This window comes from Elgaria multicarinata, chromosome 2 (assembly GCF_023053635.1).
Source record: "Elgaria multicarinata webbii isolate HBS135686 ecotype San Diego chromosome 2, rElgMul1.1.pri, whole genome shotgun sequence".
Lineage (NCBI taxonomy): Eukaryota > Metazoa > Chordata > Lepidosauria > Squamata > Anguidae > Elgaria > Elgaria multicarinata.
Genome location: NC_086172.1, coordinates 70,160,731 through 70,184,539, shown reverse-complemented (window position 1 = coordinate 70,184,539; position 23,809 = coordinate 70,160,731). Strand labels below are relative to the sequence as shown.

Here is a 23,809-nt window from a genome sequence, read left to right as displayed (position 1 = left end):
TGCAATGAAAGGTTCACATAATGGGAAGGTCCAAGTGTAGAGATCACATAGCTGAAACCTTCACAAGTTGGCTTCTACATGTGAAGATCCCTATTCAAACTTAAAGTAAAATGTGTGAATAGCAGGTGCTGAGGAATGCCCATTGAGTGTGAGGCAGCCTGGCACAGTCTTCCGCCATAGTGATGTGGATTTTCTGGAAAATTTTGAACTGGAAAATTTCCTTAGTCTAATTTGCATAGGATAACTTATATTGGAAAAAAATCTTTTTATATTGTAAAATGTTCTGATGACCTAGAGTGATTAAATTTCACATTGTTATTTTACTTGTATTGAATAAATGAAACGAAACGGAAGTACCCATATTAAAAAAAAATTGTTCCAATACAAAACCACAAGTATTTGACATAGTATTTGAGGGGGGATATTAAAGCATACTTAATAGGGTTTAAATGTTATATTATGTGTACATTTTTATTTGAATATGTGTAAACGTTTAAAGGCGATGGGCAGTATCAAACTGTGTCATTCCACTAGCGCAGGTAATGTTGCGCTAGCAGAAACTAGGTTCTGAACTACATTTGTGCAAGTGTGGTTGCACAAGTGTAATGACGAATGCATAGTGCATTGGAATGTTTCAGTGAAACTCCACTAATGCTATTTGAGTTTATGAAATGTTGCCTTTGGACACTGTCCAATACCATGTACTTCCCTTGCATTGTTTACGGGGGGAAATGAAGATACTGAAAACAGTTGAAACACTATATTAGCAACCCAAAGAACTGTGCATGATATGCTGACAGCCGCTCTTCTGTTTCTGGAGAGTTCAGTTCTTTTTCTCTGAGGTTGCTGGAGCACCTTCAGTTTGCTGTCACTTCCTATTAGTTCTATTTCATATTGAGACATAAATGTATTTCAATGACGTACATGTATTTTCTCTCATACATGCTAGGGATAATCACCTGAAAAATATTAATTAAAACTTTGAAACTGCCAAGTTTGCCTAATATTGTACTTGCAATTGGCATCCATTCATTATTACTTAATGAACTTATAAATGGATTGTTTTTTGCGGAAAAATAAAACTGGATTTTTTTCTGGGAAACTTTTCTGCCTCCATATCACTGTGTGTAGCTTCTAATTAACAGAATTGGTGCACCCCTATTTATTTATAATCTTCACCATTTCTCAAATGGGAGCCACTTTGGCAAACAAACAAACCCAACAATGTGAAAGCTACTTCATCTACAAAATAACCAAATTAACACAGAATATTGCAAACCCTATTAATGAATTTTTCCTACATATCTGTAGGTCATATCTGCTTTCACCAGTTTATAATTCTTAAAACAAAAACAAATTAACTTCTTAAACAACTTTCTTTAGCAAAGAAAGCATTGCTAAATCAACAGAGGCATAAACCCTACTCTCCATAGTTAAAAACTAAAACCAATAACATCAAGCCCTTTTCTTACAGCCTATACCCAAGAAGGCTCAGCCTTAAGATTTTTTATTTTAAAAAATGGGAGCGCCCACAACTATGAAGGCTGCATTCTGAAGTTCATTAAGGCATGCCCCAGCTACCCATGTCCCTCAAACAACAACAACAGAATATAAAAACACAATGCCACAGACTTTCAAAGCAAAATACCCCTGCACATACTGGACAGGGTGATTGAGAGTCTCCAATGGCCTGAAGGCCTTGCTGTAAAGAACACTGGTATACATAGAGACTCCTGCAATGAAAGTGTGAACTGATTATAACTATTTTTTTTAATCTTTGTAAACCACCCAGTGAGCTTCAGCTCAGGGTCAGTATAGAAATGTAATGAACAACAACAACAGTTTTATAGATATCTGATGTATCAATATCTCTATCCAAATATACAAATAAAATGAGATGAGGTAAAGTTACTGTGAGAACACCAGAACTTGATGTCTGAAATGCAGAATAATCTGTAGCATCAAATGGGAGACTTTTATTTGGGTAATATCACAGATATGCTGAATGAAAGTTAGAAGTATTATTTTTTGCAGGAATTGAGAAAATAAAGCCTGGATAGGTATTTATTAGGAATGTGTGTTAGATTCAGCCCAAGCTGAGTTGGGCCTTTTCGTTGTGCTTCCTGAGGCAAAGCAGACATTCCTCCAAAGTGAACAGATCTGAAGATAAACTCCACATGAGTCTTTATTTGCAATTCAGCTTTGGAAAGGCTGACAGCATGTCTCCAAGAATAGTGTCTTTTACTTCCATTTCTCTAAATGCTGATGGGGGTTGGGAGTGGCTGACAGGTCCATTTTCTAATCCTAGGGCACATTTTCCCTGTTCTCCAATCACTGTGCTTTATGGGAGGGCGAGGATGAGACCATGAGATGGCTATTGTTCCAATGCCATCAGGTTTCACTATGAAAAAAGGTGTAAACTGGTTTTCAGTCATCATAACTACCTAGTCCCTGGAAGTGAGTCACCACCAGTACCATCACAAAATTTTACAACTCCCATTCTACATAATCTGCAGCATCTATCCTTCTGAAACATTGTAGTTTTCTTACTTAGGGCCACTTCTGTACTGTAATTTGCACATGAATTGGTTTACAAGGAACTCTTGAGACACCCTCAAAATATAAAGGCTGCTCATGCACAAAGATCCCTGTGCCTGTTCATCTGAAACTTGGCAGGCTTGATCCACTCAGATGGACAACTATCTGAAACGTCATCCAGTTCTACCAAGAAATAAAAAATGTTGTTGGCAGTGCCCTTCAAGTGTGGCTGGAAGAGGAAGTAGTCTGGATTCACACGGCAAGGCAACCCATGTACTATTCAAGATGACTCCCAAACCAACCCAGACCGTGTGTGTGTGTGTACGTGCGCATGCATAAAGTACATAGCACGCAAACCACTGCAGTAGTTTTCTGGAGATTAGCAGGTGCAAGGTCCTCTTAAGGGGCTACTATGTTTGCAGATTTCATGCACTTTTGACAAACAGGCAAATTTCATCCACTTCTGAAAAAAGTGGATCCCATTCTAGTCAATGGGAGGAATGAAGTCTCAGATTTCTGAAACTCAACTTGAAATCAGTGCCTGTGTTGAAGTAAACAACCTCGGAATTAGGTCATTTTCCACAGCACCTAAGCAGGCTCAGAGTCTAATCTTGTAGTTGTGTGCAACTTTATTTTATATTTATTTTAAGTACCCCCCCACAAACCTCGAGAGCAGATGTCCCAGGTTCAATCCCTGGCATTTCCAGGTAGAACTGAACAAACACTTGCCTAAACCTGGACATCTGCTGCCAGTCAGTGTTGATAATGCAACGGATCAATAGTCTGACTTAGTATAAGGCAGTTTCCTGTGTTTTTACATTCATCTAAGTTATAAATTCAGAATTTATTTGAATGTGGACTAGAGGATCATCAGACTGCACTGTTAGGAACTCTGGCATATGCTCGTCTTTCCTAGACAGCTCATTGGTGCAGTCCCAGCAGAGACAGATTTCTCCTTCCTCAGCATCCTTGGAAAAGTAAATGGGTGACTCGCATCCCCTCCCATTGTGGGTCTGCCTCTTCTATTCCATCACTCAGAGACCTGACCTCTACAGCTAAAAGAGAGCAAATACCTGCTTCCAGATCAAATTTGATTATACATTATTCTTTCTTTTGTTGTCCCTGATATGGAGGAATGACCCTTGTTACTCATGGGCATAGCAATGTTTTGGTCAAACACGGGGCTGGAAGGTCTGGCAAAAATTATAGGAGTGGCCCTGCCGTGTCAGCCTGCCAACCTCTTTGCTGCCTTGGGTGATCAAAATAAAATAATGCAGGATTACTTGGCCTGTTGAATAGCTGCTTTTGGCAGAGTCTCTCCCTCCCCCCCCCCCCACACCATATTGCAAGATGCACATACCACAATGTAGGTATGGCATTGGTTATAATGTTTCCACTTTCTGCCCCTAAGTAAGGTTAGTGACTTTTACTATTGTGCCTTTTATGTTGACTACTCTGGAATCTGTTAGATATAGAGCAGTATACAAATATTCTAAATAAATAAATTAGTATAGAAAACCTCATTTCAAAATGCTTTTGTTTTGTGTCTTATTTTTTTAGCCTAGATTTATTTATTTATTTATTTATTTATTTATTTCATTTTTATACCGCCCAATAGCCGAAGCTCTCTGGGCGGTTCACAAAATGCACTGAAGAATGCACTGAAGAATGTTGGAAGAGTTGAATCATGATTCAAAATCTTTTTATTTTAGGGGTAAATTCTAAAGAGTTTGCGAGATGCTTCATGGAAGCTTATGGCATTGTATCCAAATATACAACTTATGTGATCAACAACTTTTAAACTGGTAAACAAGAGCATATTATGATTTGTTGGACACTACATATTCTTAGTATATAATCAGTTTCAACAATCATGTTAAAGCCAGGTTTGTGAGGATGAGTGTCCTGCCTCTGTTTGTGTAAGATGTCTTCATTAGGTACTAAAGACATCAGCTTTCTAGTCATGTCTGAGAAAGTAGAATGAATTTCTTAAATTCAAAATTAAGTAAAGCAGGAATGGAAGGTACAACTGTAAGTTGTAAATCGGTTGCAGAGAATAATTTGCTTGAATTTCCAAGGGGCTCTTTTCTGAGGTTTGCAGTTCCCTGCCATAAAGCATCCATTCAAATTTTCTGAGTGTTGACATAGTTAGGAAGAAAAAGTAATGATAGATCTGGTAATATGTGTGTGCATGAGAGGGTGACTGACTGACTGACTGAAAATGGCATAATAAAATTAATTCAGGTATAAAATTTTCATGTTTGAAAGAAGTGAATCTGGTCTTAAAGATATGTAAGAATGGTGCAAAATCAAGTGTGTGGGAGTAACAACAATATGTGTGGGGATGATTGCATGATTCCTGTGCAATCTGCACACCTCCAGGAGGAGTGTTAATTTAGCCCCTCTGGTCCAACCATCAGGGCTGCATAGATGATTTAGACATTGCTTGAGCCTTGTCCAACAGTATTGTTGACTTGAGAGCATGGGAATTTAACATTGGGACAAGCCATTTAAAAAGAAAGAAGCATCTACTGCATTATAACATGCAAGTTATTTTTAAATTGTCAAATTTGTTTTACTATTAAATTGTAGTTTATTAAAATGTATTGTTGCATTTAAATTGTTTAAAATTAAAATGTGAAATTCAACGTACTCCTCCATCAATGGAAAGCTTCTGTCGGGGAACAGGAAGGGGGAGTGATTCCCCACTTGGATCACCAAAATCTGCTTGGTGATGTAGGAGCCCTTCGGAGCAGATTGGGGGGGGGGGGAAGGCCTCAAGGAGCAACAGAGGAATGTAAAGTTCCATTGTGCATATGAAAGTCCTCTAGCACAACTTTGAACTCAGAGCTTCATTTTCATCTAAAAACGTAGCAGAGGGGGAAGATAGTTTTAGTGCTTGTGGTGTGTATGCGACATAGAGACTGAAAGCTTCTGTTTCACACCTTGCCAAGCTAATTTATATAGGTAGGCTTACACAGGGATCTAAAATTTTTTTTTACATTCCCAGTAACTCCCCCCCCCACCCTCTTTGAAGAACATATATACATTCCACATCACAGACCTTTCTGGGTTTCAAAAATAGTTTACCATATGACATAGGAGACTTTTGTTTGAGCAGCATAAATCCAAAGAGACTGCATGTAGAACTAGTACATCCCTGGAGCCCTCTGCACCACTTAAAAATCTTATTTGGAGGCTTTCTCAGCCCTCTGAAGGAGATTTTGAGAGCATGGGGGGGGCTACTTGAAGGAGGGGAAATTGCCTCCCTCCCTGTTCTTCTGATGGACCTGGTTCGGTTAGTGCAGTGGTTCCCAAAGTGGGCGGTACTGTCCCCCTGTGGGTGGTGGGATTGCATAGGGGACGTTAAGAGGCAAAAGGACGACAGGGGGGCACTAACAGGCAAAGGGGCAGCAGGGGGGCACTCAAGGTGGTCTCTCCAGAAGGTCCTAAAACCCAGGGACCGAGCAGGAAAGAGCGGCAAATTCAGCAGCTCTCCCCACACTGATCCTGCTCAGGAAGGACTTTCTCACTCACGCAGCCGCTCTCTCCTCCTATCTCAAGGCCACAGCGGCCCCACCAGAAGTAGGGGGTGGGGGAAGCGCCCACAGGAGGCAACAGAGCAGGAAACCAGCAAATTCAGCTGCTCTGCCCACTCTTCTCCTGCCTAGGAGGGCCCAGGGCTTCTTTCCTGCTGGAGACACCGCTGCCTGCTTGCTCACTCCCTCGGCCAAAGCTGCTCCCTCCTACAAGCTGCCCGGCAGACCTCTCGCGATAGTTGCTGCACAAGGCGGGAGCAGCAGCCCTGCAGCGGAGAGGAAGGAGCACGTGGAGGACGGCGGGAGGCGGAGCAGCTGCCAAGAACAGCGGCTGGCTGGGTGGGTGAGGAGCAGGACCTCTTGTGCTGCTGCAAGGCATCACCAGGCTCCCTTCCCCATCAGGAGTTGCAGATTGGGGCCATCTCCCCTCTGAGCTGCTGCCCTGCTGTCGTAATCAGCCCCACAGCTATTGTGAGGCTTGAGGGGAGGGGGGTTGGATGCAGAGAGAGATGCTGTGTGTCTCTGTGTGTGTTCCCAACCCCAAAAAAATCTGGACTACAACAGGATTGGGAGAGAAAAGAAAAGGGGGAGGGAGAGAGAATTGCAATTCCCCAGGTCCTTCCTATGTAAAGAAGATTCAGCAGCACCTTTTTCCAGAATGCTTGCTGAAACCATTCCTATCTGCCCTTGCTTATTTCAGGGTGTCCAACCCCCTTTTTTCAAGCATTCTTTTGGTAAACATGGTATGTGTGTATCTTGTGTCACCATAAAAACAGAGCTGCAGCACAATCCTAATTATGTTTACTCAGAAGTAAGCCCCACTGAGATCAATATAACTTACTCTGAGGTAAATGTGCATAGGATGCAGCCTGAAAACGAAGGGAGGGTGACGAAAAGACAGGAGAAAATGAATTGTAGAAATAGAATAACAAGGTAACTGTGATATATTTAACCATATTTAAAGACAATAAGTACAGTAAAATTAGTCCCCCTCTACTTCAGTCCCAGCCAGGTTTTCCATAGGAAAACTCTGAACCAAGTGGCAGATAATTATTTTTAAATTTTAAATAAAATACATTATCCTTTCCTATAACAAAATGGTGCTTACTCCTAAGTAAGTGTGTTCCACTGAAGAAGGAAATCCTATTTGATTCCTGTATTCATGCTAGTGTGACATGATAAGTTAAAGGCACAATTTTATGCATGTTTAGACAGAAAAAAGTCCTTCAACTAATAGAATCCCCTCTAAATGGGAAGCATCCACCCCAGGCTTGCTGAGGGAGGGAGGGGAAAAAGAGCGAACACCTCTGCAGCCAGCATGGCAGGGCATACCCATTGGATTTTGAATAAAGTATTCAAATAACTGTTTCTGGTTTGAATTTTATTGTTATTATCTTCCTTGGTGGGTCGTTGAAAAGCGCTATTCTGAATAATGTTTTTTATAGGGTAGGGTAGGAGGCGCTGGGCATGTGTTTGTGGAACCAAGGGGGCAGTGACTTGAAAAAGTTTGGGAACCACTGGGTTAGTGGAACATTGGATACAATCAATTGTTGTAAGTGAATTTCTAAAAGCTTTAAAAGAGCTAATTTTGGTTTGATTATTTCTGCACAAGTTATAACTTGTGAAAATATTTTCATAGATGCATAGTCTTTAAAACAATTCTTTGTATTGATACATACATACAAATTGCTCAAAGCTCATGCCTATTGTGTCCCATCTTGCCTCAAGATAGTATAAGGTCAATGTTATCACTGATCCTTTGCTGCTATTTAACTTGTTTACAGTAAACTAATTCCCAACTTTTAAATTCAAAATTAAGCCAATACTGGATAATCTGAGTAAGTACTTTAATGGATTCAAGTAGATACAGTAACATTTTGAGCATCAAAGAAGAAGAAAGTTATCTGACACATCTGGTTCGCATGACACAGCTCATCATGTGTTATTCAACCCTGGCGTTATGCTAAGTTTTTTTTAACCCTCACATAACCTATGCTTGCCAAGTTTGCATGACACAACTGCAGAGTGGGGGTTGGATATGGAAAATGGTGGCCACATGCACCCTGTACACACTGTCCGTCACTTAAATAACCCATGGTGGGCTGTTATGTCATGCAAACTGCCCAAATATGAGCATCTTGAAACTGGTAAATACTTCATATTCTAAGGTAACATGGTTCCCACCAAAGCAGACATCAGGAGCTCTGTAAAGTTGCCATAGCACATGATAACAGCTTAGTTTGTGCTGTTGTAAAGCTAGCAGGTTCCATAAAGGTGCAATGCAACATTCCATGTCATTGTATAGGTGGCTGATGAGAAATTTGCAGCAGCATGGATCCTTCACCTAAAACCAGTTCCTGGATTCCTTTCATGTAACACGTGAATAGGGTTCTTAGTGACATATTCAAGAGAAATTAAGATTTCTAGGGAGATTACTCTGCATCGATTTTGCAAAACAATCAGCAGAATCTTTAGACGTAAAAACAATTCTTAGAATACTGTTTGTGAGTGTGTGTGTATAATTATGGTTGTCTGTGAGAGATAAAATTTTGGTTACTGCCCTTTCATATATTTTTTATGACATGTTAAAATCAGAACTTTTACATTTAAGGATGACAAGAGTTTGCTAGTTTCAACATCAAAGGAAGAATTTATATATTGTATAACACTAAATAGAATATACAAGAGAAGAGCCTTCAGTGTGATGGCCCCCTTTCTTTGGAACTCCCTGCCTCTGGAGGTCATACAGGTGCCAACACTGTGTTGGAACAGAAAACAGTTCTGTTCCAAGAATCGTTCCTTAAATGACCAGACATGGTTTTTGTTGGCATTCTGTTTTTAATAATTTAAACATGGTGTTTTAATCTTTTCATCCTTTTGCTATTGTGCCTTTTATATTCACCGTTCTGGAATCTGCCTTAGATATGGAGTATTATTATTATTATTATTATTATTATTATTATTATTATTATTATTATTATTATTTATTTATTTATTTATTTATTTATATAGTATTCAAATATTGTAAATAAATACATTTAATGCCTTGGCTATGGGATTAGCTTTTCTTGTTAAATCCACCTTGTGAATGGTTAAGATCGCACATGATAAGTCTTTGTTTTTCCCCTTGAAGACGCTGTGTGGACAGTAATGACCGCACGTTTCCGATTGCCTGCTGGCAGAACCTACAATGTTCGAGCATCTGAACTGGCACGAGACAGACAGCATACAGAGGTGGTCTGCAATATTCTTCTTCTGGATAATACCATACAAGCATTCAGAGTTAACGTAAGTACTGTGTTTTCAGAAACTTACCACACTTCATCCATTATTACATCATGTTTAGGTTTTAGGCATTCCTACGATATCTGATATCTGGATTTAGCCGTCCATTTATTTATATAAACATGGTCATTAAGAAAAAGGAAGAGAATGAATTTACAAGCATCTGATGTTAAAGCAGTTTCCCTTCTTGAAGTCTATTTTCAGGGCTGGCCTTTCTTCTGGCCTTCTTTATTTTTAACATTCATCGAGATTTCCTAAAAATGCAGCTTGGAATTCAGAAGAGATGTCCCAGACCTGAGCTTGCTAGAATCAAGAATAATAGCTTGTAGTAAGTCTCTGGTTCAAAACACAGATCAGCCACAAATTTGCTAGTGGATATTAGGCAGCGTATTTTCTTTCAGCCTCTCCCACCCTCCCCCAACCCCCTTCTATGTCGAAATAATAGCTTGTAGTTTTGTTGTTCATGGCTACAGAAATAATGTATGTGGATCATTCTGGCGGTGGAGGAATAGGTATGCCAAATCATTTTAAGATTGGTCTAGATGCTATATAAATAGTATGTACTATTATTTAGAACTGGGGTGCCCCCCAAGACCTTAACTGCCCCCCACCCACACACACACGAAGTGAGTGTTCTCTTCTCCTCCTCCCCTTGATATCCTGATTGCTCTTTTCCCAGTGAGGAAAATGTTAATCTCTATGAAGATTCCTGAGATCAGAGATCCTGATACAAATTGCTCTTTCACTACTGCTGCTAGCAGCAAGGAAAGAGCTATGTGAATCAGAATTGCAGGGATGTGTGCACATGTGTGTATTTGTCTGTATTTTTCCCCTTCACATCTCTAGATCATGAATCTACCTTCTGGTTTTTCAATTTTGAATGTGTGGATTTCTTACATACTTTCAGTAACTATGCAAGCTTTCTCATAAGCTTGCACAGGCTCATTTTATTTGCAATAATTAATTTGCAGTGTTGTCAGATCCACAAATTCAAATCAATCTTCCTATATATTTTTTTAAAAAAACTACTAACTACTGGTGGCCCTGATCTAAATCTGGTTTTTTGACAGATGTTTCACTTCCTTGATTGTAGTTGATGATTTAAAATACCTGTGGGGACCCCCTTTGGATGGCAAAAAGCATGTCCTTGTCCTTTGCCATGTCCCCTATTTATCCACCTGGCTGCACTATGCTGCGCTCTCACTGTTTCTCTTCCCACTGCTGCTCTATAGGACAGTCTTCTATGTAAAGGGTATGTTAGTGTATATGACTAGTCATTTCTTCTTTCTTCAATATGTTAGGACCTGTACAACAAAATGAGACACTTTGTTGGCTTCACATGTTAACCAAGAAATATCCAAGCAGAATATTTTTATTTACTTATATTTTTAATCCAATAACTAATGTTCTCTGGGTGGGTTACAAATGAGTAGGTCTTGTTTCTGTGATAACATGCAAAGGAGGAATTTGCCCATCTGCACCGTCAGAAGATGTATGTACATTGACAGAACTTCAGTATCTTCTCTGCATAGAAGTACATAAAGAAGAGGTGTGGTTTGGTTTAGGCAGTTCCCAGCAATGTGTGAAGTTTCCTTGAGAAGTGTTCATGGTATATATAAAGGTGTGAATTGTTGGTTGTAGTTGGTGATTTAAAATTACCAACTACAATCCAAAAATGATATTTCCTAATACCCTCCCACTGTAGTCTCGATACCAGATGCCAGGCTTTCCCTGGATGTTCAGGAGAAGCCTTTGGGGGACACAGAAGGGCTGGACTGAGGAAGAGTGTTTCAGATATATAGATTGAATTGAGAGATTTTGTACAAAGCATCATTTTAATAAGAAACTTCTCAGCAGTTAATATAGCTAAATAGACAGCATTCTCTCATTATACTCTGGAAATGGATCTTTGTTTAATTAAACATAACAGGGCCAAAATAAAGTCAGAATTATATTCAGACTTATATTCAGCTAAAATAATACATCACATGATATACATTTTTGAGCTTGGTGCATTTTATCACACAAATTGTAGTTTTAAATTAAATCATGTTCCTTCTGACTTTGTAAAAATGCATTTTACAGCACCATCCAATGCATGTTTATTCAAAAGTAAATACCCTTGTGTTCAGCATGACTTACTCTCAGGTGCCTAGGAATGCAGCCATAATTATTTAAATTATTTTGACAATTGAAATCACATTGCATGGGTTCAGAATAAAGGTGTTTGTGGCTTCAAAGAACTCAGCATCACCATTTTTGTTAATGCAAAGCAAATTGTTAGAAACTACTATCAAATGGAGAAACTACTCTGATTTTCCTGAGGGCTAGTTTCATATGTATTCTAAGGGTGCTTCATAAATAAGCTTTATGGGTATGCCAACAGTAATAATTTTCACCTGTCTTTTTTGTTAATAATAAATTTACAAGAAGTAACTCAATCTTTGGGGAATTGAGGTGGTTTGTGTCTGATTTAGGCTGATAATTGGTGTATAGTATAGTATAGATGTGTGAATCTTAGAATTTTAACAAAACGCTTGTCCAAATAGTGAATCTATTGAACAGGTTGTTGAAACTGATATTATACTGTATCATAGAGATTTGTGGAAAACAAATGCCAAAAGGCACATGGACTTCTCAGCTCGTAAAATATAAGGTGGTCGGGTGGGGAGGGAAAACTTATTGTGTACTTACTTTTTCATGTCAAATGCTTCATCGGCTAGCTGATCTTCAACATTATTGAGCATAGAAAGGAAGTTCTGCTTGGCGAGCAGGCCAAAGCGTGCAAGGTAGCGTGAAAGGAGGCACAGAGTTTGGAATGCGTGAAGAAAACAAAGGAGTGGTTAAGAAGCAAACCTGTGAAGTATAAGAAGAAGAGACATGTCCAAAATCTCAAGGGCAGGGACAGGCATGCTGAGCATTTTGATGGCTGCAAGGGTGCATTGTAATATAGTGGAGTTAAAGAAATCATTTGAATTTGAGGCATATAGTAACATGCAGTCATTTGAACAAGGCAAACTTTGCAATCACATTCAATTATACTTTGTAAGTGAAGATATGCTTAAATAAACTTGTTAGAAGAATATACACTTTCTTCTGTGTTTATTGGAGGCAATAGTAATTGCTCCCTTTCTGTCTGTATTCGTTTCCTTGGTTTATGGATAGTTGAAAGACAAACCGTATGTGGATATGGTCCTTTAACCTCAGAGTCATTAAGAGATTCAGTAAGATGCCTCATTTCAAGTACTCTGATAAAAGTTCTGTTAACTCTTCTTACTCACCAAACTTAATAGTGTACAATTGTTTACCTAGCATCTCTTTGTTGATTTCGGCTTCTTACCCCATTGAAATTTTAGCCCCAAAAGGCAAAGTTAATAAATTTCTGTGGTACAAAAAATATAAAATCCTCACTAGTTTTAATGTGCGTATTTATTGTATATAGTCATATGCCTGTTTTAGTTTGGTTAAATACTAATTTTCAAAACAGATCTCTCAGGCACATTTCCTAAATTGCAGTTCCAAAATACAAAGCAAGAGACAGTACAGTCAAAAATTTGGAATGGATCTGTTGTTCACATCATAAATGTTTACTAAGAGACCAGGGAAAAGTCTAGAAAGCTTTTCTTTTGAGCTTTGATCAAGGATGGTGAACATGTGACCCTCCTAATTTTGTGGAACTGCAATTCTCATCATCCATTATCATAGGCTATGCCAGCTAAGGTTACAGACCAGCATCTAGAGGGCCACAATTTCCTTACTTTGACAGATTATAGGACATTATTGATGATATTGAAAGTGGAGAACAAGTCAAAGCTTGAACAGCAGACTTCCAGATAAGACCGTTTCGTGTTCAATTAAAAAGTCTTAAAGTTTTCTGAAGATGTAGCTTTGGGAGCCTGTTTCTGTTCCTCCATATCAAAAAGATTTTGGGCTGGATGAAATGATTAGAGGCAAGGTGGTTGATGGTTTGATGGTTGAAATTTTGGAAGCAGTTTTATTCAGTATTTTCTTTTTACAGAAACATGATCAGGGACAAGTTTTGTTGGATATAGTTTTCAAGCATCTTGATCTGACTGAGAGAGACTACTTTGGTTTACAATTGGCTGATGATTCTACTGATAATCCGGTAAGCTCTAGATATTTTCTAAAATAATTTTTCCTCTTTGCTATTTTCTTGAAGTTTAAGATTATGTTTTGCTGATCAGGTAACCCGCTTAATTTATGTCCCTGATTTCTATATAAAATACAGAACAGGTGTCTTTAAAATATGTATTCTGAGCATTTATAGAGAAGTATTGATACTTTCCCGCCTTCCACCCTTAAAGAAATCTGTAAAAACGTTTTCTAGAGAAGTGGGAACTTCTTCAGTTTAGTCTGTTTCCCCCTTCCTCCTCTGGCACATAAGAATTGGAAGTACTTCTAAACAAAGTTTGGATGCTTGGTGATGGGTGCTGTGGAATCACTGAAATGTTAGTTTGGGTATAATTAGCATTCACAACTAGCTTGTGTTAATACAAAATCACAACAGTAAGTTCAGTGGTGTTAACTGGCAAGAAAGTGGGTACTGGATTGAAGCCACCTAGTACTCATTGAGAATAGAAAGGCTAGACCTTGGGAACTGTGTAAACTTTATGCTTTTATTAATTAAAGCATATACAAATTGCTTTTTCTACCCGAAAGGACCCCCAGAACGATATACAACATTAAAAACTTTTAGAACTTCTCATAACAAAACAATCAAGTCTAAACAGGAGGTGGCTACAATAAGGATTGCTGTAGCCACATCTGCCTTCTCCAGGAAGAGGCACACCAGCTGAAGCTGGGCAAAGACACTCCAGACCACGGCAGTCACATGACCTTCCAGGAGCAAAGAGGGTCTAGAAGCATCTCCAGACTATGAAACTGATCCTTCAGAGAGAGTGCAGCCTCATCCAGGACAGGCTTATTTAATTATCAGTAAAAGCTTATTTGGATTGAGCCTCAACTTCTTAGCCTACATCCAATCCAACACTGTGTCCAGACAATGTTTCAGGATTTCCATAGCTCTCTTGACATCAGCTGAAAAGGAGAGAGAGAGAGAGAGAAGAAGAGAGAGAGATTGGTATCATCGGTATAATTATGAGGCTGAATTCCTAAACCCTGGATGACATCCCGTAGCTTCATGTAGATATTAAAAAGCATAGGGGGTAAAATAGAGCCCTATATGGACCAATGACCAAGGCACAGTGCAATAGACCCTCAGCACCAGCTTCCAGCAGTGTTTATCCAAATTTATTTGTTCTTAGCAATATTTATATATTGCTTCTCAATTGAAACAAAAGAATAAAAATAAGCAAAACCAAACCAAAAAGGCCACAAACAAAAGAATGAAGGGGAACTACATATTTCAGTTACTATGATGACTATAGTTTGTTTCCCCCTCTAGCTCTCTTTGATTAATCCATGAGATGCTGCTGATTTGCTTGTGTGTTGTGGTAGGGATATATAGGAAAGCATAGCACAGTAATTAGATGTTTCTGAATTGATTTTATTTGCATCACTTTTATTGGTGACTAGATCCATTGGAACAAAGCTATCAGCTGAACTATTAACTGCTGTTTTGATCTTAGAGCAAACATTTAAGACATTAGTTGGTTCCATTTCAAATATTCTGCAGGTTTCTTAATCCATTATCGTTTTAATGCTAATTGTAGTTTAGTAGCTGGGGAGTGCTGTTAATTTATCATCTGTAGGGTACATTATAGTAATTTCTTTCTATTTGCATTTCCTAGTTCTCTAGAACGGCTAGTTATGTAGACTTTGCCAATACTTTCAGAAGGTTAATGTATAGCTGTTATATAGGGATTGTAATGGGCACTTTCAGTGACCTATTACTGCTCCAGCTGTTTATAATAATTAAAAAACTTGTGCAAGAATATTGTAAATATTTTAATTACTCTTAAGCACTTGGAAAGTACTTAATAATATGCTTCGGAAAATAGCATATGCACGAAGTGTCATACAGTATTACAAGGGTTGAGCAAACGCATTAGATGGGACACTTAAAAAAAAAGGCTGATTAAAATCAGTTGCATGCAAAGCACCCCCCTGCATTTGTCTTGTAATAGAATGAGTAGTTTCGTGTCCCAATAAAATTTGTTATAGACCATATTTATGAACATAAATGTTAAAATTATGCACTTGTGCTGTTTTTCCCTAGTTTAGGATAAAGTTTTGCTCTTTAGCTGATTCAGAGTCAAGATAATTTTTGCATTAAAGAAAACCCATATTTCATACCAAGACAAATGAGGTCAAATGCTGCTTTGAGGTTATGCAGATCAATATGTTGGCATCAGCAAATGGCAGCCCTTTGACAAGGGTCATTATTGTCTGGTGGCATGGCTGGTATTCTGCTTCCCACTTTAAGATGAGGTGTTAGATGTATAATGTTCTAGTCAGGTTAATGCCAATTCATCAAAGGAGCATGGAAATAGGGGAAATTATGGCTGGTTTTATTGGTGAACCTCCCAGGCCTTATGTGGCGGTGAAGGGCAAGAACTTTCCAAATAGCACAAAGTTTCTGGCTCGAACTGCTCTTTTAATTTCCCGCAATGCCTCAGATCAATGTTATGTAGGGAGCAGCTAGACTCACGTTGTATTTCTCAGAATTCCAGGCCAAGGAAAAAATGATTAAGGGGAAACAGGGCAGGTGTTAGTGTTGGGCTCTGCCAGGGTGCTGGAACCCTGATAGCTGTAATGGGATGCCTGGTGCTGATACCAGTCTAGTGAGGAGCCAAATCTGTAATTCCTGCCCATTGCTTAGGACAGAGCCTATTGCATCCAGGTTACCGAAGACCCTCCAAAACACACTGAGAGATGCTGAGCAACTATTTGCAGTTACAGCCTGTATATTTTTAATCATTTATGTTCCAGACGTGGGCTTCAGAATTCCCTGAGTGCTGAAAACTACAGCCCTGCTTTTTGACCTAAGTCTGATTCTTGCAGCCAGTCCCAGCTGCCAGTGCATTTTGTAGCAACCAGCTTTTGTCTGACTCATTCCTGTCCCACCCTTTCAGTCTTGTTGATATGCTGCAGAAGGCAGGTTTTTAACAGGAATTTCTTTCTTTCTTTCTTTCTTTCTTTCTTTCTTTTTTGTGGCCACCCTCCACTCCCACCATTCCTGTTCAGTTCCACAATGCAAACAGCTCACTTCCCATTAAAAAGCAACCGCAGAGGAACTTGTGTAACACTGAAAATTTTTAAGGTAGTGGGAAAACCATCCTGTAAGCAAGATTCTAAATCACAAGGGCTGGCTACTTCTGTAGCCGGAAATATGTATAACAAGTTTATCCAATGTCTTTCTTTCCACCAATTGTTCTTAGAAGACTATCCATTTTAAAATACTTAGTGGGTAGAAAGTTCTTCTTGGTGTCTAGCTTAAATTAACGGACAGTGAATATCCATCTGTTCTTGCACCCATAATCTCTTTTAAACTAAATAGCATTGTTCATGTGATAACTTCCTTGATCTGTTTTTAAAGTATGACCATCCTATTCTGTCCCGTTGCTAGGTAAACAGGTCCCTTTTCCTGGGCTCCAACTTTGTTACCATTTGTATTTTAAAAGGACGCAAGTTTTAATATCTAAAATACAAATTAAGTTTTATATTGCAAATTAATACAAAAAAGTACAAATTATGTTTAATATTAATGTTTTTTTTTTTGCTGTATTGTAACATTTATTTAAAGTTCTCACAAATAAGAAGGAAGAACAACTCAGTACCTCATCAGGTTTCTTATATTGCACCATCAAGTAACATGTTGGAACAACACATAGTACTTTTGTTTACTGATTTTTCCAAACTAGAGTCATACTGCTGACTTAGATGACAGATCCTTTGTGTTCATAAGGCATTTTGTTTTCAGTCTGCAGAGGGTAAGGCCTGGAAATCAGTGGCCTAGAAAGCAAGTCTTGAATGTTCCACATATAGTCAGTAACACACTCCTTGGATCACAGATCTAGAAAGGGGCAGTCATAGTTTCCTAAAGAAAATGTGGCTATTTTAATCAGGATGTATGTGTCCTTTTGTTCTTTCCATTAGACTGAACATCTGAAGTCCCACAATTGGCCAACAACTGGAATGAATATAGACTTCTTCCTAAATCATATATGCCATGCACGTTAACACTTGGATAGACATAAAGTATATTAAACATGTCCCTGAAAGTTATGCTCAGTTTTTCTTTGTTACCTTATAGGTGTTTCCAATTGAAGCACTTCCAAAATAAAATGGTACTTCATTAATCCTGAGATTAAAACCAGCAGGAGAAATAGAGGCATTTTGGGGTTGGAAAAACTGAGTTGTGCCTGGAATTAGATAACAGTTTCACAAACGGGGTTCCTGTTTAAGGTGTTATACTTGTTTGTGGCAGCTGGAGTGATCTTGTCTTGCAGACTTCTTCATATGCTCCCTCTAGTGTTGAGTTCTACTGCTATTTTGTAATGTACTATTTAAAGTGGTTTTATGCAGGGATTAAAGGAGGCTCTTTATCTATTTGGTGTATCACTCAAAATGTTTGTAGCACTCTAAACTCAGATACATTCATTTTGTGCAAGTCTTTTGAAAAATATTAATGTGAGGTATGAATGTTAATAAAACAGAAAAAGAGAAATGGTGGTTTTGATTTCTTTCTTTTAATGGTAATTTCCTTCTTTATGTTATTGAGCTAGAAAAAGAAACAATTGAAAATCCGTAAATCAAGATGATAGGAATCAAGCAGAGCTTTAACGTGCTCAGGATGTTCATGTGCTTTCAGTTTCCATTAAGTTCCTTATAAGAATGGGTGCATTTTTTAGCAGTTACTGTCTAGAAAACCTGGTTTTCCTCAGCATCAACATTTCAATCCAGTTGCTTATGGCTGCTCCCATAACAAAATATGTCAGGGTCCTGTAGGGCAGAATCCAACTACTGCCCCTCCACCAACAGAAGGCTTCTGTCAGTGGAATGGGGAGGGTTCGTCCCCCCCACAAACAATTCCTTGCAGCCTACACACACACACACCTCAATCTACTCCAAACAATCTCTCACTCCACTGACAGAATTCTTCTGTTGGCGGAGGGACACTAGTTGGATCCCACCCATAGTTTTCAAAGTAGAGAGGGCTATATCTTGTGTATTAGTGAACTGCAACAATATTTTACATTATGTTTGACAAGCACTGATGAATTGCCACATTACAATTTGAGGTATTGTGGTAATTTCTATGATTCTGAGACAGAAAAAAGCATGTTAAATGATCCGTAGCTTGCCTGAGATATGTCATGGTTTGTTTATCCTATGTAAGTCAGTATCTTCATTGGCTGCATGGAACAGAAAGCAATCAGTTTCTGTCAGGTACTCATGAAGGAGTCTGTAAAAAACTTTAGTCTCCAGACCAGGTGTCAGAAGCCCACCTTGGTCTAGCTGTCAAGGAAGAGTATAATTGCCAACACACACATGCATGTTTAACATTGTCTTGCTGAGAGACATGTTTCAATAATAATTGGTGGTGAGATTTTTGTTTTGTTTTTAAAAAACGCATAATGAGGTGTTTTGTTTTGTTTTGTTTTTCTTTCAGAGGTGGCTGGACCCAAACAAGCCAATCAGGAAACAGTTGAAGAGTGAGCAAACTTTTATTATTATTTATTTTTGTGAACCGCCCAGAGAGCTTCGGCTATTGGGCGGTATAAAAATGTAATAAATAAATAAATTTATTTTGAATATTTACTAAATTAAGATTAAAATGCTTACTAATTTGGGATATAAAATAGTCTAATCAGATGTTTTGGTTGATTTTAGGAGGATCTCCTCACAGTTTGAACTTCAGAGTCAAATTTTTTGTAAGCGATCCTAATAAGCTTCAAGAAGAATACACACGGTATCAGTTTCTCTCATTTTAATAAGTTACCTTGATGTTTTGTTACACAGGAGTTTTGTTACACTGCAACTATATAAAATATATCTGAATAACTTGGATATCTCTTATTGTTATAAGAAACCTACCCAAAACTTTCAGATTATTCATGATTGGGAATATCATAGATGAAATGGATAGTGTCTGTTCTGAGAAGCTTTGATAATAAGTATGTTTGTAGTTTATGTCAAAACCTTTATTTAGGAATCCTACAAGTCATTCAGAATTTGGCAAAAAGCACAGTGTTTAGGATTGAATTGTATTTACTCATTTTGATTCAATACCATCTGATTCTCTCCTGCGCACCACTTATCCTACAACTCTTGATGCTGTATGTATTAGAGAGGACTGCTTTGTAAGGGCAAAACCAGACATTTATGTATTTATTAAACACATGCTTGCAAATTTGGCTATAAAGTGGGGTGGAGGGGTTAAATTCTTTTTAAAAGGACTGTGCAGAGAAGAGTGTGAAACCCACTGCTCTCTTACCTTGCCTCATGGCCTTCTTTAAGCCATTTTCCTCTGATACATGAAGTAAGCAAAGAGGGAGAAAAAACAGCTTAAAGTAGTAGAGTGTAGATGGATAAGGAAAGTGGGTTTCAATTCCTACCCCCTCCCAGGCTTCTTTGAGAATAAAAAGTTAACCACCTCTCCACCCACACTTTATAACCAAATGGACAAGCCGCTGTGATTAATAAACATGCAGACATTTGGTTTTACCCTAAAATTGTAAATTAGTTAATTTAGAGTTAATTAATATGAGTGCCAAAATGCCTACTTGGCTAGCAATACCCAAATGCCTTGCTAATTAAAATTATATTTTAACATTTGAATTATGTCTTTACTGTACAGTAAGATATATAAATGGAAGATTGTTTTTATTTAGCACGTTATTATGGAGAGGTCAAAGCATTCATTGCTGTAGCTCTGTTTTGCTAAAGCTACTTTAATCCCAATTGATTTTCTATGCAGGAGTGGTTTGTAGTATACGCTGTAAGTGGGATTCAGACAACAACTAATTAATCTCCCTGTGTAGTTGAACACCCGCAGTGCTGCGTTCACTTCATTTGCCCCTATCCTCCCCCTGTCCCAGAAAAATCTCTCACAGGAAGCAGCTGCTTTTTGGCCTATGGGCCCAATATTCCAGCCTACATTCAGACCTGCTCTGAAATAAGTCACTAGATAAATATTAAAATGCTACATTTACAAACAAGAGGGGTATTTTTAAATTATAAATTATTGTTCAGAAGATGAACAAGTAATATGGAAAGAAAGATACAGTTTGACTTCTGTGCATGTGTGGTGTACAGGAATCAAACACTGCAAAACAGTGCTGATATGATTGATCAGTTATGTGTAGAATTTCCAGTGGAGCTATGGAAATGGCAGAGCAAGAGAAGGCTCTACAAGAAGCTTGATTTGTGGTGAAAATGGAGGACTTTGTGGACTGAACTGAATATATTTCGTAGGAAAGGAGAAGAAACAGAAAGGGAGTATTTTTAATTACCTGAGTTCAGAAGCAGGGGAACCCTAAGAACAACTCTTCCTGGTTGGTTGCCAGAAATTAGAAAAAATATATACTTTTGGCATAGTCTGCCTTGGATTTCTCAGCTTAGTTCCAAATACAAAAATGGGACAATAGCTTCAAGCCACTCTGTACTTGTTGACAAAGGATTCAAGACATCCAAAACAATGGTATCCAGTGAGTGAGGATGTGGAGATCGAATGAAGGGACTCCAAAGCCACCAGAATTGTGGCTTGCCAGTGGGGCTTCTCATTAGTCTTGCCAGTGGGGCTTCTCATTAGAGTTTCCAATCAAATTCAATACAGATGGTGCTCGTGGACCACACGACGCTCAACACATGGTGAGCAGGGTCTGGGGGCCCAACTGGGGGGAGTCTGTTGGACTCCCCCACCACCATCCAGACTTCTGCAACATCCCTAAACTGTGATGAAGGCTTCCGCCTCAAACCACATCTCCACCCTTGTTCTCTCACATACTTCCTCCCCCTCAAAAACAGCTTTGATTTCAGTGCAGTTCTGAAATTGTGTGCAGGGGACGGAGAGCAAGGGGCTGGCTCTCGGCTACTGCATTTTGTATTGCTAGGCAGTTTTCGACCATGGTGATCTCATGCTGTGGCAGGAGCGGCATTGACTTGTTTGGCTTCTCCTGCCATGGTAGCACTTGGTTAACCACAGGGCCTTACAGCCAACACACTAAGCCATTGTTAGGGCCACTAACCCTTTTGCAGCATGTTGTTAGTGAGCATGTAGCTATCATAGTTAGGAAAAATGCCCGTCGCATGCCACACTAAGCCATCATGGTTAGCTCAAAACTCTTAGCATATTGTCTGAACAGGGCCAGTAGGTTGTGGCATGTGCTAGTAGCCATTTTGAATATTCAACCCCTGGCGGGGGTGTTGCTGTGGTTTGTCATGTCATCTGAACCTGGGTGGTGGGGAGTATTTGAGGGTTAAGCAGCTCTCAAATAAACCTACAACAGGCTGTAGGTTGCATATGCCAGAGAGCCAGTGCAGCTGGAGCTCCTCTGTAACAAACACTACCCAGAAAATAGACATGTATGTGACGGAGCAGTTAGTGTTCTATAGATCATTGGCTCTCATTAAAAATAACGAGAAATAATAATGTTTTCACCAAGGTTGGCTTTAATCTATTAAATTGAATACTAGTCATTGGCTTGAACTCCCTGAGATACAGTTTTCTCAATTGTATCATGACTGATATTCAGAGTCTGATTATTGTACTGCACAAATTTATTAACATTTTTATTTTGCCCTTCCTGCAAGGAGCTCAGGTTAGCATACATAATTTCCCCCCATTTTATTCTCACAAAGTCCTTGCAAGGTAGGTTAGGCTGAATGATGAGTTTCATGAAATTTGGACACAGGAGAACGTGTAATTATTACACCATACTGGCTTAATATGTTTTGGGGTATGCTGTGTAAAAGACATAATTAGAGGATTAAAATACAAGGTTAACTTGGTTTACTACAAGCTGTTGTTTCCAGTGGAAATAGCATTGATAGCAGTGTAGTGTCAGTTGAGATTATAACAACTCCAGACTCGCTGACCCTAACTCAGGGTAGGTATAACCTGTTCACCACATATTAGTAAAAATAGTAAATATGTACCTGAAAATTCAGCAGGAATACTTACAATTAATACAATGTTGCTGCATTTTCTGCCTTATTACCAGTAAAGTCTTCCAACTCACTGTCCTTCTCCCTAAAAGAATTAGTAGTACCAAGTAGTATGAACTGCTACTATTACCACTATTTCATTTCACTTCATTTCATTTCATTACTTTTCTACACAACCCAACAGCCAAAGCTCTCTGGGGAGTTCACAAGAATTCAATTCGCTTAGTGGATTAGACCAAAGCCACTGGCTTGGATCCATAGACTTGCAAGCACAAACAGAGCTTTCCTGATTCAGGAGTGGAGAAATGGGTGAAATTCAGTGACACTGTCCCCCCACCCCTCCCTCTGGGTACCAGGGAAAGGCACTAGGGAATACTTCATAAGGCTATGAATTCCAAGAACAAAATACGAGTGAGCTTAATCGAGATGACTTTATTGAGGGGAAAAGAGAATCATAACAAACTAGCATATGAAAAGTAAACACAAAATGCATCATGTACTAGTGGCGGGGGTGGGGGGGAACAGGACCATGTTTGTGGGTAAATATAGAAAAGCCCATCACCCACTAATTTCAATTAGGATTGAATTGGAGGTTCATTTGTCCTCAGAGTAAAAGCAAATCTGTGTAAAAGCACATAAATCCAAAGCACTCCAGTGTGGCACCAAGGTACATAGAAGGAAAGTTGAGCCATTCAGGTATAACTGGGGACTTTGGCTCAATGAAGCTATCGAGTAAAAATTCTTAAAAGTTAGATTGTCTTAGAAAACCAACTTAAGCTGGTCACTTCAGGTAAGACATGGAAGGGCCAGGTGTAATACACAATTGCCCTCAAAGCCTATCTGGTTGGATCCAAATTTGAATAAGTTATTGGTACTGATTGGTTTTAATATTGTTAGAGACAGGCCAGTCTTGGTCATCATATTCCTCTGACATGGATTAAACATCATAATACAGAATGTGTTTTGCTATAGGCAAGGACAAGAAGATAGTCAGAAATTAGATTTTCTAAAGGATGTCATCATTTTATTTATTTATTTATTACATTTATTTATTACATTTTTATACTGCCCAATAGCCGAAGTTCTCTGGGCGGTTCACAAAAATTAAAATCATGAAGAGCATAAAAACAACCAACATATTTCCTACTATCAGTCTACAGTTTAAAATATCAGACAAAGACATTTGGCATTTGCCTTGAGTTGATGTATAAAATTTGCTTCAGCTGTGCCTGCATATAACTAATACAAGTAGGTCTTATATTGCCTGCCTAAACTCTAATGTAAAGTTGCATGTTTTACTGGATTGCTTATGCTTCTGTAACTTTGAACTCAGTTTAATTTCTGTGTCTTGCTAG

General features: G+C 38.7%; 1 protein-coding gene across 1 annotated transcript in view; it reads left to right on the top strand.

Moving 5' to 3' along the window:
* Positions 1–23,809, top strand: part of PTPN4 (protein tyrosine phosphatase non-receptor type 4) — a 109,957-nt gene that overhangs the window by 26,996 nt on the left and 59,152 nt on the right. Inside the window, exons 2-5 of the mRNA XM_063116696.1 lie at positions 9,211–9,365; positions 13,381–13,488; positions 18,958–19,000; positions 19,179–19,257. Of these exons, the coding sequence (XP_062972766.1) occupies positions 9,228–9,365; positions 13,381–13,488; positions 18,958–19,000; positions 19,179–19,257 (368 nt within the window). The 5' untranslated portion in view covers positions 9,211–9,227. The remainder of the gene's footprint in view (positions 1–9,210; positions 9,366–13,380; positions 13,489–18,957; positions 19,001–19,178; positions 19,258–23,809) is intronic.